At 31.3% G+C, this 18,176-nt stretch overlaps 5 protein-coding genes across 5 annotated transcripts; 2 read left to right on the top strand and 3 right to left on the bottom strand.

Annotated features, from left to right (window-relative positions):
- Positions 1-1,151: 1,151 nt before the first annotated feature.
- On the bottom strand, positions 1,152-5,887 carry LOC130665597 (homocysteine-responsive endoplasmic reticulum-resident ubiquitin-like domain member 2 protein). The gene is made up of 5 exons (XM_057466053.1): positions 5,691-5,887; positions 5,215-5,613; positions 3,495-3,904; positions 2,355-2,795; positions 1,152-1,779 (listed from the first exon to the last, which is right to left on the bottom strand). The coding sequence occupies exons 2-5, from the start codon at positions 5,365-5,367 to the stop codon at positions 1,386-1,388; spliced, it is 1,398 nt and encodes a 465-aa protein (XP_057322036.1). The 5' UTR covers positions 5,368-5,613; positions 5,691-5,887; the 3' UTR covers positions 1,152-1,385.
- Positions 5,888-7,256: 1,369 nt separating this feature from the next.
- Positions 7,257-8,554, bottom strand: LOC130665619 (histone H4). Its single transcript, XM_057466079.1, has one exon. It carries the CDS (start codon positions 8,469-8,471, stop codon positions 8,160-8,162), a length of 312 nt encoding a protein of 103 aa, XP_057322062.1. The 5' UTR covers positions 8,472-8,554; the 3' UTR covers positions 7,257-8,159.
- Positions 8,553-9,240, top strand: LOC130665608 (histone H3). The gene has a single exon (XM_057466067.1). It carries the CDS (start codon positions 8,802-8,804, stop codon positions 9,210-9,212), a length of 411 nt encoding a protein of 136 aa, XP_057322050.1. The 5' UTR covers positions 8,553-8,801; the 3' UTR covers positions 9,213-9,240.
- Positions 9,241-10,356: 1,116 nt separating this feature from the next.
- LOC130665613 (histone H2A) lies at positions 10,357-10,785 on the bottom strand. Its single transcript, XM_057466072.1, has one exon. The coding sequence runs from the start codon at positions 10,740-10,742 to the stop codon at positions 10,365-10,367; it is 378 nt and encodes a 125-aa protein (XP_057322055.1). The 5' UTR covers positions 10,743-10,785; the 3' UTR covers positions 10,357-10,364.
- A 298-nt stretch (positions 10,786-11,083) lies between these two features.
- Positions 11,084-11,745, top strand: LOC130665616 (histone H2B). Its single transcript, XM_057466076.1, has one exon. The coding sequence runs from the start codon at positions 11,114-11,116 to the stop codon at positions 11,486-11,488; it is 375 nt and encodes a 124-aa protein (XP_057322059.1). The 5' UTR covers positions 11,084-11,113; the 3' UTR covers positions 11,489-11,745.
- The last annotated feature ends 6,431 nt before the right edge of the window (positions 11,746-18,176 follow it).

The raw sequence follows: 18,176 nt of genomic DNA, 5'->3' as shown, positions 1-18,176 counted from the left end.
GGCATACAGCTATGGGGAACTTAACGCGCCATGGTTTGTGTCAAACAAGACAATACACAGAGATCTCGGAATTTCAACCGTAAAATCTGAAATAAAACAATTCAGCATCAAATATGAGACTAGATTCATGTATCACCCCAACGCTCTAGCAACAAATTTACTGAACGTCGAACAAATTAGCAGAAGATTGAAAAGATATAAACCATCAGATCTTAAAAACCGATTCAGCTAAATAAATACCTCGCAAGCCATAGAGTTTACCTCTAACACCTGTAATATATGTATCATAAAAATTACTTAATTTTAATTAGCAGATTGTAGTTTAAATTAATAATAACAAGAAAAAAAAAAAACGTGTAATGAAAATGATAAATTAAATTTTTAAATTAAAAAAATATGTAAAGTATTTTAAAAAAACGTTCGATAAATGTTACGTAATTTAACGAATACGAATAATTTGAAGTTTTATTTTTAAACTTCAGTATTTATATTACTTTTAAAAATATCGATAAAATTTTTATTAGCTTATTGAAATTCTCTAATAAAAAATTTTCAAAGTTCGATTCATTGGAGTAAACAAAAAAAGATTATTTTTATAATTTTTATTGATTTTTTGTATAAAATATCTAGCGCTGATTTTTTTATCGATAAAGAAAAATAATTTTTAATTTAACACAAATAAATTACATTAAAAAAAATATATATATATATATATATATATATAACTATTGAAATAACGAATGTTTATTTTGTAACATTACGCAATAAAAAATTTAGCAACATAACAATGTGTTATTTTTAGAACTAAGTTCGACAAAAAAAAGATAAAATTTAAACACATTAAAAATATAATTATTTAAAAAGTTTATCATTCATATTTATCATTGACCAAATATAAATTAATGAAAAAAAAATATCCTTGAGTTAGATTTCTATATATTTTATTTATTTATTTATTCTTGAACATAAAAAATATATACAGCTTTATCATAATATAATTTATAATATAATACATTAATATATATTTAATTATTAATTTAGGAATTATCAATTACTATATTATTTATAATAATAATTCACTGAAATGTATTAATCATTTATTTACTTTTTAAATATATTTTTACTTTATTTTTTTATAATTATGTAATATTAATTTATCACTAATAAAACTGGCAATTTGAGAACAAAGATTTAAATTAAATTTACGTAAAAGTATATATATATACATATATATATTTTCTCTTTGGGTCTTGAATTATTTGGTGCCAAAAATTCAAAAAATTGCAATAGCACATATATTTAAATATATCAATAATAGAAACACGAATAAATAACAATCAATTTCAAATGACATTACTTATAATTTAAATAAATATTTAACTGATTTATAGAACATGTGGCTGTTCTGGTATTAATGAAGCAAAAAATGAACTAAAGAATGTCCATGTGAACGCTAAAGCACCAGGTCTTTCATTATCATCATTTTGGTTGATAGTTCTTGTTTCCTGGTTATTATTTGTTTCATTTGTGTTTGTACTATTATTAGTATTTGCAGTGTTGCTTGATTGTTGTACATTTAATCTCTGGCGTAATTGTGGTTGTTGATCTAATAGTCCAGCTACAGGTTCATTTCCTTGATTATTGACATTATTTTCTTGAACACCTCCATTATCATTAACATTATTATTATTATTGATATTAACATTATTATTATTTTCTGCACGGCCATTATTGTCTGTAAGATACACTTGTTGTCCACGGAAAAAACCTCCTTGTATCCTAAAATTAAAAAATATACAAATTTTTTTATTTTAATGACATTCAAATAATTTAAAAACTGCATTTCCGCACAAAATGTCATTATGAAATATAAAGTTTTATCATTTTCTAACATTAATCCACTACTGTAATTTACTTTTATTGTTTAATTTTTTTTTTAATATTCAAAATAAATTGATTTTGCAATTAATTATGTAATTTAATTTTTTGAGATCAATTATATACACTGTAAAAAATCGGGAGTGAATTAGGATTTTATTTAAATCCGAATTCACTTCGTCACTTGGAGTTTTGGAGTTTGAAAAAAAAATCACTCCGCATACGGAGTCAATAGGGAGTTTGTCTTTTCAGCGGAGCGATTTCGGAATGGTCTAGATTTTACTTCAATCCGCATTCACTCTAATTCGGAGTTTTAATATTGAAATAAACTCCCCGGGTAAATTTCACTACGAGGGGATTAAATAAATAAACAGTCATCTGCTCCGCATTCACTCTGAACCTACTTCGCGTTCACTCCGCTAATTTTTTACAGTGTATATAAAAATTAATTATTAAATAAATAAAAAATTACTTACAGATAAATAACGAATCCAAGGAATGTAACAATAAGAAATCTCGATGGTGATGAATAAAAATAAACTATACTAGACAGTACCACGACACGTGCGAATACATCAAATACATCTAACCAATCGCGATTTAATGCTGCTTCATTGTCTTCACCAGCATTATTATTATTTATATTGTTGTTATTATTATTATTATTATTATTATTATTATTATTGTTTCGTCCATTAACTTCATTATTATCTTGCTGTGTACGTGTTTGATTTTGACTACCTACTCCAACATTACTATTGGATGTAGAAGGAGTACCAGGGTTTACTGTACTCGAAGTACTTGCAGAAGTTGAAGAAGGATTAATATTATCTCTTGTATTTAATATATTTGATGTATTCAAATTTGATGGCTGAGCATAAGGCACTGATTGCAATTGAATCCCTTGTGAAGCCATTCTAAAAAAAATTTTAAATATTCAATTAATATTATAAAAATTTTTCATTTTAAGTAATACTTTTTTACAGTCGACTACCCGTCATAAGCCTGGTCTAGGGGGCATACGGGAAATTTTTCTGGAAATTCCAATCTTCCCACTACCGTGCGTTTAGTTTTGTTCTCGACTATCTGTTATAAGCCTGTTTTATTTTATATGATTTTAAACGTCATACTTATGTTTTGTTACATACGCGACTATCCCGATTTTTCTGGTGCTTATAGCGCTAAAATAAATACACATCTTTTTACACAAATAATAATTATAATAATAACGGTATTGATTACAGTAATAATAAAAATAATAATTTTATTGATAAACATAATGCTCAATAAAACTTTTCAATTGTAACAGAAGCTTTGAGTGTAATTCATGATTATCATTATGAATAATAAATTATATTTTACTTAATAATGATTAAATTATAATCCGCGAAACATAGATAGTAAATTTTTATCATTAATTTGTCTATTTTTTCCTATTGGTAGTTTATAATTTTGACAATTTTAACGGAGGCTCTGGTACGAAACTCCTTGGAGTGGTTAAATGGGGAAGTTGTTTGGACTCAATAACTCCCGATTGAGGAGAAGAGGCTTATGACGGGTAGTCGACTGTACAAAAAGATTAAAAAATAAATTAAAAAAGAATAAATTATACTTACAACTGCATATATTGATTCAAATATTGAGCGTAAGCCTGTTGCATCCATGCTAATTGTTGAGTATTTAATTGAGTGTAATATTGCTGGATTGGAGACATTTGTATTCCTGGTGGATTAGTATGTATTGATGACGACGTTAACGGCGACGTTATTGATGACGTTGTAGATGTTGATGACGATAAAGATTGTGAATTATTGACATTGTCATTTGAATTTCGTTTATCACTTATTGGTTTACTTGAAGACATTTGTAAACCTGAAGTTGACGCACCCGATGATTTTGATGGACAAACCAAGTGTACAATAAATAATTCTTCTTCTAAATTATAATTTTGATTGAATACATCTTTCAATATCATTGAATCAACCAACATTTGACCAGAATATATTATTTTTTGATCTTCTTTTTTCTATAAAAAAAAAAAAATAAATAATTAAAGAATAAAAATAACCTTAAAATAATATTATAAAAAAATATATAAATATACATATTATAATAAATCAATAACAATATGAATGTTTGTTTATAAAAAGAAAAAAAATTCTCAATAAATAATTTGATAAATTTATCAAAAAAAATATTTTAGAAAATTGCACTTATAGTTTTTTTAATTTTCTACACGTCGATATTTTTAGTGTTTTTTTTTTAATTAAATTGATGGAAAACAAATCCGAAAATTTTTAATTGCTAACGTCAGGATCATTGAAGTTAACAGACAATTAACATTTTCGAATTTTTTTTTCAAAAAGTCAATTAAAAAAAAAATAAAACTAAAAATATTCACGTGTAGAAAATTAAAAAAACTATTGGTGCAATTTTTTTCAATATTTTTTTTTATAATTAATTGTTTTGAAAAAAAATCAAAAAATTATTAGACGTCGGCAAACTTCAGCATCACACAAGTTAATAATTTATTTAAATAAAATTATTTGAAAAAGATCAGATTAATTGAAGTTTAGTTATAATTATTTTTCAAAATAAAAAAGGCATTTTTAAAAATATCAATGATAAAAATACATATGCTATGGGATTTATAATTAGAAAAAAAAGTTTCATAATCTTGTTTATGAAATTAAAGTTAGCGGGCATTGGAAATTAAAAAAATTTTTTAAACAGATAAATAATGAAAAAAAAATATTTCTAAATAATGCACATGTCGAAAATTTCATAAACTATACAATTTTTCAAAATATTTTCTTAGTGTTTATATTTTTGTTAAAAAAAGCTCAAAAAATTTCTAAATGTCTGCTAACTTTATTGTCATACTTGTTTATGTCCGAGCTATTGAATAGAATTTTAAACAATTAATAATTTAATTTCTTTTCAAATAAACACATTGTAAGAGAGATATGACTATCTGTTATTATGATGTCATATTTATTTCAATATGATAACAATGATAACTGCAAACAATAAAAAAAACACCAGTTTTAAAATTTAATTATAACTACTAAAAAATGAGTGTGACTGTAGCCGACACCAGACAAATTTAAAATTGTTAATAAATAGAGTAAATAATTAATAAAATAAAATTTAAAAAAAATGCGCATTTAAAAAATTTTGAAATTATCAAGTGCATTTTTTATAAATATTATTTTTTAAATTATTTACTGTATTTATTTATAATTTTAAATTTGTCTCATGTCTACATTCACACTCGTACAAAAAAAAAAATATTAATAAATAATGTAAATTTAGAAATTATTATTATAAACTTACAGGTTTACTTGGATAAACTTCATGAAGATGTTCCTTGAGTTGTCCAACATTCCAATAAAGTTGACAGTTGATAATTTGGTCATGTATTTGTTGGTCTGGTGCTTTGATAAGTAATCTAATTACTGTATCCTCATCATTATTAATTTTATCCATTGTGTAGAAAAAAAAAATAATTCAAGAAAAAAAAAAAAAAACTCGGAATATACCGACACCAACAATAAGCTTTTATAATTTTCCACGTCAGCTCAAATTTATAAATCAATCGGATAAAGTTTTTTATTTACTTTAAATTGATGACTGATGTAAATGTATATATAAATAAGTCAGCGATGTAACTGAAGTCGATTTATTTATCGTTCATGAAGCAGATATATGATAAGATTTTTTGACGTATATTATCTAGAATAAAAAAAAATTTTAATTAGTTTAATTACAAGGAAAAATAGCTAAATAGTAAAAATGATATTGCGACTTACTTTTATATTTCTTTATTTAAAAAAAATAAAGGAACTGTCTAATATAATAACGTCTACTAAAAGCGACAAATACGATAATACGACAACGAAAAAGGCAGATAGACTGTTTTACAGATTGTATTCATGATAGTTACCACTGTTATGTATGTAATAAGGTATTAAAAAATATATATTACACAGACATGTGTGCGTGTGTTGTGTGTATTTTTTGTAGTGATGTGGAGAGAGAATAAAATCACTTATTTGGCGTTTTTTCATTGGTCCAGATAAACCTCAAATGATGATATTTCATTGGCACAAATATCATTTAACTGTTTAAGCATGCGCAGTAAAATAAGTAATACTATTTGTTCAAATATATTGGCGGGAATTTCAAAACTAATAATCCGTTTATTTTTATTTTCAAGTAATTAATTTAGGAGAGGAGGGGGGGGGGGGGGGGGCAAAACGGGATACCCTCAAAATTTTATTAAAAAAAAAATTCATTTTTAAATGTTTGTTTAACATTTCAAAATCACTTTGTATATATAATTGAGCATTATTTTGAATTTTTTTTGTTAAACTTTTTCAAAAATCGATTGTTAGTGGAAAAATATTAATGACTGTTTTTTTATGATGAAAAATATGATGAAAAAAGTATTAAAAATTTGTTTTTCTTCCTTTGTATCCAATAATCCTGTAAAATATAATTTTTCTTCATGTAAATTACTAACAAGAAAATTAAACTTAATCAAATTCATTGAAAATCCAGAATTTTTTTTTTACCTTTTTTAAGGAGTACCTCATTTTGCCGGAAAAAATGAAAAATTTGTATTTTAACGGTAACTGAAAATTTTTTAAATTCAGTTTGAATGTAATTGAAAAAAAAAAAAGATTCAGTGTTTCGAGTCCTCGAAAACTTAGTATTTCGTTAAGTACCCCGTTTTGCCCCGCACAACCCTATTTTATTTTAGCAAAAAGACAACTAAATTTTAGCCAAATGAAACTAATACTTTAACAACGTAGCATACTAATTTAAAAGATATTTAGAAGTAAAAGTTATGAAAGAGATTATCTGTTGAGATCTTTTTTAAATACTGGGAGAAAATTGTATATTTGCTACAAAAGCAGCTGTAGTTGAGGTTATTACCAGTTGAAGTAAAAAAATGCCAATTCTTGCGAAAGATTTATACACGCATTCTTAGAATTATTGCGATAATTAAATTTAAATGTAATGACGATATTAATCATTAATGTGTGTGCGTGCATGTACACTCGTTGTCATTAATGCCTGGCCCCCTGCATAATTAAGATTCTATAGTCTGGGGGACCAGGCATTAATGACAACGAGTGTATATACATGATGTGCACACACACATATGAAACATGTGTACTCATATTAAATGCAGTCATACAGACAGATAAAATATATGAAAATTGAATATCATTTAAATATTTTATCGATTAATGATATCAATTTATTATTTATTACTTACATTAATATTATTATTATGTATGACATGAAGATCAAGATTTTTTGATTTAAATTTCACTACATTAAGTACACTTAAGAATATATATATATATTTTTTCTGTTGGATATTTATTTTTTTTTAATATCAATATTAATTATGCATTTAAATTTCCCGGGTATCTGGGAAGGCGCACCGATGCGCCAGGGCGGAAGAGGGCTCGAACACATCACCTGATAGCCATACCCATATTTTTTTGCATGGGTAAGATGATTTTAAGCTGTAAGATCTTATTATCAATGCTGGGATCAGACTCTAATTAAATTAATTGTTAAAATTATTATTGGAAAACATAAGTTTTTTTTTTCTCTAGTTGCCATGCCTACATGAGATAATTTTAGATGAACTATTGCACATTTGGAATATTAACTCATAGCAACGTATAATATATTATCATTATTACTGACATTGGTTTATTAGTCATGACAAATCATTTTTATTTCTATTGGATAAAAAATGTAACATCAAATTGTTTATTTATTAGTGTAAATAAATTGAAATTCAGTATGAGAGTTGGTAGCATTGGAAAAGGTTGACGGAAATATTGATCGACGCAATTACGGAGCAAAACTAACCACAAAAGTAGAAAACGCTCCAATAATGAAATTGGAATGCAAGGATATTATTCATAAAAATTGTATTTTATTTGCTGATGATAATCGTAAATGGGTTATGGAGCTGTTTATAGGATAATATTAATTTTTTAGGATCATAATTTATTAAAATAATGAATTGTTAGTGGCTATGAGGTAATTTGTCAAACACGAGGTGGCACCTTAATTTATTTGTTGTCTATATAATTCGTTTACATAAGTTTGTTACAAAGTATTGTTCATCAATAAAGATTAATGATATTTTAGCATTCAGAATAAAACTTGATTATTTTTAACGTATGAAAAATTTGGTGGCCCTGAAAAGGGCCGTTTGGTTTAATAAATTGCTGGGTCGAGTAATAAAATTAGCCTCCAAAACCGTAAAGAGTACGGCCTTGACGTTTTAGAGCGTAGACAACGTCCATGGCGGTGACTGTCTTCCGCTTGGCGTGCTCAGTGTAGGTGACTGCGTCACGGATGACGTTCTCAAGAAAGACTTTAAGAACACCACGAGTTTCTTCGTAGATGAGTCCAGAAATACGTTTGACTCCACCACGACGAGCCAGACGACGGATAGCTGGTTTAGTGATACCCTGGATGTTATCACGAAGAACTTTACGATGCCGCTTGGCTCCTCCTTTTCCTAATCCTTTTCCTCCCTTACCACGACCAGTCATGATTGCGAGTTGAGAACTTTTAAGTAAACACTGACGAAGTTAGACTGAGAATGCTCCAAAACCGATTTTGAGCCTCTTTATAAAGACATTCTTAGATTTACTCCTACCCCTAGAATTGGACGAATCAGAGCAGTAGTGCATTTTTCTCCCTCTCTCGGAAATAAACCAATCAAAGTGATGCTAAATTACCCCTTCCACCAAGAAAAAAAACGAATTACGCGCCGCCGGCTCTGCGAGTTGACAAAAAGGCGATTTTCGGCTCCGAAAACTCATTCTATTCTAAGTTTCTGAACGTTATACTACGTTTGTTCGGAGATTAACTAGCTTATCATGGCTCGTACTAAGCAAACTGCTCGTAAGTCAACTGGTGGAAAGGCTCCACGCAAACAACTGGCTACCAAGGCCGCCCGTAAGAGCGCGCCAGCCACCGGTGGAGTCAAGAAGCCACATCGTTACCGTCCCGGAACAGTCGCTCTCCGTGAGATCCGTCGTTACCAGAAGAGCACTGAGCTCCTCATCCGTAAATTACCATTCCAACGTTTGGTGCGTGAAATCGCTCAGGACTTCAAGACCGACCTGAGATTCCAAAGCTCTGCTGTAATGGCCCTCCAGGAAGCCAGCGAAGCCTACCTCGTTGGTCTTTTTGAAGACACCAACCTCTGTGCCATCCACGCCAAGCGTGTTACCATCATGCCCAAAGACATCCAATTGGCCCGTCGTATTCGAGGAGAACGTGCCTAAGTTATTTTTCAACATCAAAAATTAATAAACCAAACGGCCCTTTTCAGGGCCATCAAATATTTCATACTAAGAAAATTCATTAAGTCGTTCATATTCTTAATTTGATTCATTGCAATAAATTATTTTCGTCATTCACCTAAATCACTAATAATCATACTCTGTTTAGACAGCATTGATTTTGATTTTCCATTTATCATAATTTACGAGCAATTCATTTAGTTTCTCTAGAATAAATTTGATATTTTTTGCATGAAGCAACGAAAAGAGCAGTGTTTGCCCCTCTATATTATAGGTTATTAATACAATATAAGAATGGTACTGGTTGCAGGAAAGAACCATGTAGCTTCAAACGGCTATACTTAATTTTTGCGAAGGGACATCATTAGTAATTACTTAGAAAGGTCTATTAGATAATAAATAGTTTTAAATGAGTTTGCTTAGATATGAGGGCAAGCTGAACTGATGTATAGTTTATAAAGAAGCCTCTCGTAACAGACGGGATCGAAGGCTTCTTCGATATATATAAGTACCGCATCAGTGTGGATTTGTGTGTTGAAGTTATTTGAGATGTGTACTATGATTTTCCCTGAAGCCGAATTGATCGCTAATGGGTAAATTGATTTGTTTTTAAAAATTTTTATTATTGTTTAAGATGAAATTTTTCTGATTTTATAAAATACAAATTTTTTGAAGTGTAAATCCTTTAACGACCTATCTGTTGATATATGTACGGCAGACCTAACTGGGATATATGTATGGCCATAAATGATTACTCCAGACACGGCCGTGAATGGAAATTGGCAATATATGGCCTTGTATAACTAGTAAAGATAAAAGAAATGAACCCAGGGTTTAAAAATTAGATACTTAAAGCTTCAATTTGTTTTTCTTTTTGTTCTACGACCATTTTTTTAGATAATAGCCTCCTGAAAATTAAGGGTTTTTTCAATAACCTTTAATTTTTCTGACCATACAATTAAATTACTGTATATATAATTTGTCACATCAAATCATGTATAGGACTATGCTAATTGTATTTTGCATTAGATAACTTATTATAATGAATTTGAAAACTAAAAAGTTGAATACGTTTTGAAAAATTTGGTGGCCCTGAGAAGGGCCGTTTTGTTTATGTAGAGATGGGAAAGTAATTTAAGAACTGCTTTTTTCGGTTTTCTTGGGCAATAAGACAGCTTGGATGTTGGGCAAAACTCCACCTTGAGCGATGGTAACTCCAGAAAGAAGTTTATTTAACTCTTCATCGTTACGGATAGCCAGTTGGAGATGACGTGGAATGATACGAGTCTTCTTGTTATCACGAGCAGCGTTACCTGCCAACTCGAGTACTTCAGCAGCGAGGTATTCCATAACAGCTGCTAAGTACACCGGAGCCCCAGCTCCAACGCGTTCAGCGTAGTTACCTTTACGTAACATACGATGGATACGACCAACTGGGAACTGAAGTCCAGCACGGCTTGAACGAGTCTTTGACTTTCCCTTTACTTTACCACCTTTACCGCGACCAGACATGATTGTAAGTTAGAGTGAACGGAACACGTAATTTACTCAAAAGCGTCAGAGACGAATTGTGCTTCTGGCAGCAAAAGTCATTGTATTTCCCAACTTTACGTCGGTTACTGCGAGCCACTCATAGTGAAGGAATTATCCCCTGCATTAATACTCTTTTTTGATTCGATCGCAGGTTCCGACGCCATTAATATTGTTATTATTTTGTTTCGGTACCTGCGCTCCAATAGGATTACGTGTATCCCCTCCACCCGATGGTACGCAATGTCATTGGTCCGATCATACCAATGCGTTAGCTCTTAAAAAAGAAACGTAAAGTTGGCAAATTCACATTTTGACTCCAGTCTTGAACTAGTGTTGAATCAGTGATCATCATGCCTCCTAAAACAAGTGGCAAAGCTGTTAAAAAGTCGGGCAAGGCCCAGAAAAACATCACTAAGTCCGATAAAAAAGGACGCAAGAAGAAGCGTAAGGAAAGTTACGCCATCTACATCTACAAAGTCTTGAAACAAGTTCATCCTGATACTGGTGTCTCTAGTAAAGCCATGAGTATCATGAACAGTTTCGTCAACGACATCTTTGAGCGTATCGCAGCTGAGGCGTCTAGACTTGCGCATTACAACAAACGTTCCACCATCACCTCCCGGGAAATTCAAACTGCAGTGCGTCTTTTGTTGCCTGGTGAATTGGCAAAGCACGCCGTCAGTGAAGGAACCAAAGCCGTCACAAAGTACACCAGCTCTAAATAAACTTTCTAATCTTTCAATAAACCAAACGGCCCTTTTCAGGGCCACCAAATTTTTCAAAACGTATCAATACTTGTCAAGTTATTAGTAAAAGTTTGACTTTAAATTAATTGTTGTTAATTTAACTCAAATATTTAACAATTAAAGTTTGCTCTATTCCTCAAAGTTTTTAAAAAATATGATTTATTATTAATATTGAGAAATTCTGCCATGGCATCTATACTGATGTAACAATCGATATATACATAAATTGCGATTTAATCAACCAAACCAATAGTTTATATCATTATTTATTTTTCTTTATTTTTACTTCATTATTTTGTTGACAAGAAGTACTCGACTACACCCAATAAACTTGACCTTTCTCTGGTATCTATGTACGTGTATGCATGATGACCGTGAACAGACAGGGATCGACAGATGGGACAATGTTGTATCTATCTGTCTCTCTCTGTCATCTTTTCTCAGTCTAACGATGATGCTTAGAAGCATGCTTATCTTGCATCCACACCTACCTGCGTACTTTTCGTGACAATACATTTACAAGAGAATGTGTGTGTGTGTGTGTGTAAGCATAATACCAGATAGACGATTGAAATTATGATAAAATTACCGTCCACTTTACCTGGGACGCGTGCACGTGTACACTGTACCTTTGATGAATCCGCGGTAAACAAATTTTACGAGCTAAATGATTGACGTTACTTATAACTTAAATTCAATATTTCGAGTCATATTTTTATCTCCAAACCTCGGAAATTATTGCTCAATAGGCTTACTCAGTTGTTTTTGTCACATAAGATGACCTCCAAATCCGGAATATTCACGCATCATATTTTTGTCTATTTAGATATATATTTAGACACCCTTTTACTAATACTGGACCTATAACGCAGATTGCTCAACATGCTTACGCATTTGTTTTTCACATCCAAACCCGGAACACTTACGCATCTCAATTCCCTAAACCCGAAAATTATAGCTAACAATACACCTATAGTGTAGATTACTCATTTGTTTGTCACAAAAGATGACCACCGAATCCGGAACCCTTACGTAACGCTTCATTAGACCATCACATCGATCAGCTAAAACCAGAAAGAAATCCATTGGAACCATACGCTTCCCCTATTCGACCTAGAGTATATAAACTGCCAAAAAACTAGCGGAGGCAGTCGATCGCTAATCTGTTGTAATCTATGCCGGTTCTCGGTCCGAAATTCTATCAACCTAAAGATTAGTTCTAAACGGCCACGTCCGATTAGTATCGCAAATCAGAGTCTGAAATTTTAATCGTTGTCCACGTGACGGTCCACCGCCTAGGCAATCGGGCTCCTTGGTCAAATACTTAAATTTTAAACTTGTTAAAATCTCGGTCGATTTAACTTACCCAAATCAGGATCATCGGTCTCGTGACGGTCCACAGCCTAGGAATCTGGACTCCTAGATCTAGATCCTGAATTAAAATAAAATAATTCGCATTCGTATTCGATAGATAGAGGAGTGCATCATCTCGGTACCCCAGTAGCTTCGAGTCCGAATAGTGCATTTCATTCCGCTGAATTAAATTCACGAAGCCACAGTGTCGTGTCCCAGCGCAATTAAAAATAAAAATAAACTGTCCAATTTCGCGATCATAAATTTAAATTTGTGAACTGTGAGAGAGTGTGATCAGCGAAAATTGTAAACCACTTCAACCTGAGTGGTAAGTCTAATTAAATATTGTTAAAAGTGTAATACATCTATGTAAAACAACATATAAGAATATGCAATTCGTTTCCTTTTCTAAAAATATATCTTCTTCTTATTTGTACCTCTTACTCTAACATTCATAAGTGAACGGGTACAGAAAAAGACAGACGTAAAGAACAGGGACTTCTCGAGGGCCCATATTCACCTACCTACTTTCCATTCGCTCTAATATCCCGGACCTATCCTAAGCCACGCAGGTCAACAATCGGGATAGTCTATCGTACTTCCGCTCGGCACGAAATAGACTTATTTAGTATTCTGGAATATTACCGAATATTTAACATTCTCACACTAGCCACTTGACGGTTCTTTTTGACTCCTTGGTTGAGTAATAGAATAAATATTTCCGGTAGTTTTCTACTAAATAATTAATTAAATATAATCCTTCGCCCGTCGCCTTCACTCTCTCCGATCGTGACACTGACATGTTTGAACTCCATTTTAGAGTCAATGGTGAGTTTCTCATTAATATTGTGCCTAAATTTTTCTAGTCTGCGTCTTTGTACATTAAAATAAATATTTTGTCTTGATCTAAATCATGTCTATAATGTATGCCTATAAGTATTGGGAGATGGTCCGAATCTAGGGTGTTTATTGCTTCTATTGTACAATTATAAGGACTATTTTTCAAAAGTGCTATATATATCTACGGTGCTGGGTTGTCCGCCGTTGTCTTGGTATAAGGGGTAGGTATTGGAAGCTTCAGTTGTGTAATTGTGTTTGTTTATGTATTCTTAAAGTAGGTTACCATTGAAGTTATTGGTTTTACAGTACCAGGATGTATGTTTTGAGTTTAGGTCTCCTGCTACAGTAGGACCTCGTTATAAGACTACGCATTATAAGACTCTTCCCCTCAATTTGTTAAAACTCACTCGAAACGTTTTCCCCACCAACAACTCAATAAAAGTTTTGCGCCGAATCCTCGCTATAAGACTAACGACCAGTACGACTAAAATCGAGATAAAATGAACATACATAAAGATTGTAGATTAAATAATTTATTTTCATAAAGAATACTTAAAATTTCGTGGTATCACATAATTAATTAACAGAAAAGTACAACAAAATTCTGTTTATTTATGATTATATATTAAATAGATTCACTGTATAATAGAGTAGAGTTGAACCGAATACATAAATAAAACGCAAAACGGCGATAGTCTTATAGCGAGGTTTGGGCGCAAATGCTGTTAAGCACAATAGTGGCGGTACCTCAATTCCAATAATTTTTTCCCCTACAACCCCGAGCTAGTCTTATAACGAGGTCCTACTGTACTATCACTGAGTGTGCAGAATTCATGAATACTTCTAGGTCTTTCTCGTCGATTTTATTAAGTTTATTGTTAATCGTTGGCCGTATATATGTAGAATAATTGTTTACGTTATTATTGAGTTTGATGCCTATTGATTCTATGCCATTGAGTTTAGGTATTTCGAGTTCACTAAATTTGATTTATTTTTTAATTATGATTGCAAGACCACCCCCGGTTGAGCCAAGTCTGTCATGTCTTATTAGTTGATAACCCAGCATGCTATTTAGTTTAAATTTGTTTAGTTTAGTTTCATTGACTAGCATTATGTCTATGTCATGTTCTATGATAAAATTTTCTAGTTCTGTTCGTTTATGGTATAAACCGTTTGCATTCCAGTGTCCTAATCTAGTATTAAGACGTGGATTAGCCATGGCAACCTAACGCAATTGAGAATTTAACAAATGCCTCACATTGGGCATCACGATCTTTACATTGTTTTAGAGATTGAACCAATATCCTTGCGTGTTTAATTATACTACTAATAACACAGGGTGAACCTAATGATTTTAGTTCAGTAAGAAGAGTAGTTATTTCTCCTACATTTTCATGTTTTTTAGTATTATTAATTACCTGATAATCATGTTGCGGTAACATCAGAAAATCATGTGAATGCAACATGATTTGTCATGTTTCGGCTACATGACAATATGTGGCAGCAACATGATTATCATGTAGCCGAAACATGACAGATCATGTGAATGCAACATGATTTTCTCATTTTACCGCAACATGATTATCATGTAGCCGAAACATGATTATCATGTGAATGCCACATGATTTTCTCATGTTACCACAACATGATTATCATGTAGCCGAAACATGACAAATCATGTGAATGCAACATGATTTCATCATGTTTATTTACCAAGACTGCACCATGTTGCATTTACGATTAATTTTTTTCCGTGTGGCGATGATGTAGGTTCGAGATTCGGGACGTTGTCCTGTGTGTTGGGCGGCATCTGTACACCATTCTGAAGTTGCTTTGGTCTTGTGTTTTGATTTTTTCGTCGTTTTACAGACAGCAGATATGATTGGTGAAATTCACATCTTGTGAAGCTTGCAGGATGATCTTTCTTGCAGTTAGTGCAAGTAGGTGTCACTTTTTTTAGTAGATTTCATAAAAATCTATCTTTTGCATTTGTCCTCATGGTGGAATTTTCAAAGAATTTTGCCATAATCTATCATAATTCATCGAGTAGGTTCCAAAAATACCATTGGTTCAAAAGTTTACATATATATTAGAGTAGTCCAAAAAAAAAAAATTTTTTTGGCTATCATTCCAAAAGCTTCTCTAAGGTATAAAAAGAATTCCCTTCAAAGCGCAGCTTGATATCTCAATTCTTCAAGAAGCTCAATACATTTATATTTTCCCATTTATAATAGTAAAAAATTTTTTTTCTGTATTTTCCATCAATCATTTTTGTAGGAAATTTAATTCTCTACAAAAAAGTTTTGAAATAGTTTTTTCATTATCTTAACGGTTAAAAAGTTATTGAGCTTTAAGTACTCGTTACTACGTAAATTTGAAGGAAAATAGTTCGCGCAACTCTTTAATGGAATTGACACCATTACTAGATAATTTATTTAATTTTTATAGATTTGAAATAATTTTCAACTTTTTGAAAACTTTTTTGGTGACTGCATGTATTTATTTCGAAATTAATCAAACTCTAAACTGTTTATAATAAATAAATAATTTAACAATCGTTTATATAATTATGATTAATTTTTCTTATTACAATTTGGATGTTTTTTCCTATGATCAGCAACTATTTGTAACAGATATTGTTTCTGTTCTTTACGTTTTCTCCTAAATTCATTATATTTTTCAATTAAAGCTAGTACTTGCGGATGGATACTGAATTTAATTTTCTTCATATCTAATTAAATTTTCTTTTATTACGAATATTTAAAGCTCAATAACTTTTTACCCGTTAGGATTACGAAAAAACTTATTTAATACTTTTTTGTAGAGAATTAAATTTCCTACAAGAATAATTGATGGAACATTCAGAGAAAAATTTTTTTCGTAGTTTTACCGGATGAAATCGTAAAAAAATTTTTTTTACGTGTTATTTAAATGGGAAAATATTAATGTATTGAGCTTCTTGAAGAATGGAGATATCAAGCTGCGCTTTAGAGGGAATTTTTTTTATACTTTAGAGAAGCTTTTGAGATAATAGCCCTTAAAAAAAAAAAAACTGTTTTTTTTGGACCACTCTAATATATGTGTAATATAACGCGCCATGTTGCGACGATAGCGGCCACAATTTTTAACGGATCTTAATAAAACTTGGCACACTTATTCTATGAACGATCATCACGATTAACCCTGATTAAACAAAACGATTTGTGACGATTAAAAATTTAATCATCCCTGGCGGTTTTGAATCACCCTGGAAACACCCTGGAATCACGGTGCGTTTTTTTCATTTTATCACCCTGATTCCACGGTGGTTACACGGTGTACCCACCGTGATTCAACGTACACACTGTAATCACCGTGGATACACCGTGGAATCTCGGTGAATACACCGTGGAATCATGGTGAATACACCGTGGAATCATGGTGGGTACACCGTGTAACCATCGTGGAAATACCGTGTAACCACCCTGGATCCACCGTGTTTCCACTTCCAGGGTGTTTCCAGGTTGATTTAAAACCGCCAGGGATCATTAATCGTCATAATCGTCATGGATTTTCACATTTAATTGTCTCCAATCGTCAAAAGACGATTTATTATTTTTTATCATTCATGCGATATAAGTGCTATCGAAGTGCATGCTCTTTTGTTCGCCAAATAGCTGTTTGCCCATTCAACTGTTTCCACGATATTTGTGTGCGTTATACGATTATCAAAATTACTTGCCACATGCAGATTATCGTATAACCCACAAAAATGTCGCGGCAACAGTTGAATCAGCAAAAAGCTACTTGGTCAACAAAACAGCGAGCATTAACATAGTACTCATATCGCATTAATAATAAAAAAATGTATGTTCAATTCGCGCGGTAAGTTGCCGATTACCCACACGATCAAATGAGCGCACTCACTTCGTTCGTGCGCTCAACTTTGCTCTCGTGGGCAATTGACGACCGCACTAGTTGTACAATATACTATTACGATTAAAACGATTAATGACGACTAAAATTTCAAATCGTTTTTAATCCTCTTGCAGAACCAGAAATTGCAATAGTATTTTACGATTAACGATAAAGACGATTAAAAATTTCAAATTGCCATGAATCGTCTTTAATCGTAAAATTATATTGCAATTTCTGGTTCCGCATGAAGATTAAAGACGATTTAAAACGATTAAAAATTTAATCAATATTAATCTTCTTCAATCATCAATTGACGATTCATGAAGATTTAGAATGATGAAAACAGTTTTAATCGTCACAAATCGTTCTATTTTATCAGGGTTAAGTTCGAAGATGAGCAAAATCGGTCAACTAGTTTAGAAATGGTGGACATTTGAAATTCCGAAAATAACGAAAAATCCTACTTTTTCGGCTTTTTTTCGTAAATAACTTTTTAACGGGTATATCTATTCTTATTATGTAAAAAGAACTTGGTAGCCGATAGAAAAAGGTACATTTTCCTTTTTTAATTTTTTGT

The sequence above is a fragment of the Microplitis mediator genome, chromosome 3 (assembly GCF_029852145.1).
Source record: "Microplitis mediator isolate UGA2020A chromosome 3, iyMicMedi2.1, whole genome shotgun sequence".
Lineage (NCBI taxonomy): Eukaryota > Metazoa > Arthropoda > Insecta > Hymenoptera > Braconidae > Microplitis > Microplitis mediator.
The sequence above is the reverse complement of the archived record's forward strand: the minus strand, read 5'-3'. Positions and strand labels throughout refer to the sequence as shown.

Coding starts and splice junctions, on each gene's coding strand:
- LOC130665608 (XM_057466067.1), top strand. CDS start 8,802: ATGGCTCGTACTAAGCAAACTGCTCGTAAGTCAACTGGTGGAAAGGCT.
- LOC130665613 (XM_057466072.1), bottom strand. CDS start 10,742: ATGTCTGGTCGCGGTAAAGGTGGTAAAGTAAAGGGAAAGTCAAAGACT.
- LOC130665619 (XM_057466079.1), bottom strand. CDS start 8,471: ATGACTGGTCGTGGTAAGGGAGGAAAAGGATTAGGAAAAGGAGGAGCC.
- LOC130665616 (XM_057466076.1), top strand. CDS start 11,114: ATGCCTCCTAAAACAAGTGGCAAAGCTGTTAAAAAGTCGGGCAAGGCC.
- LOC130665597 (XM_057466053.1), bottom strand. CDS start 5,367: ATGGATAAAATTAATAATGATGAGGATACAGTAATTAGATTACTTATC. Junction 3,905..5,214: donor AAGTTTATCCAAGTAAACCT/GTAAGTTTATAA, acceptor TTTTTTTTATAG/AAAAAAGAAGATCAAAAAAT. Junction 2,796..3,494: donor TTGAATCAATATATGCAGTT/GTAAGTATAATT, acceptor AATTTTTTTTAG/AATGGCTTCACAAGGGATTC.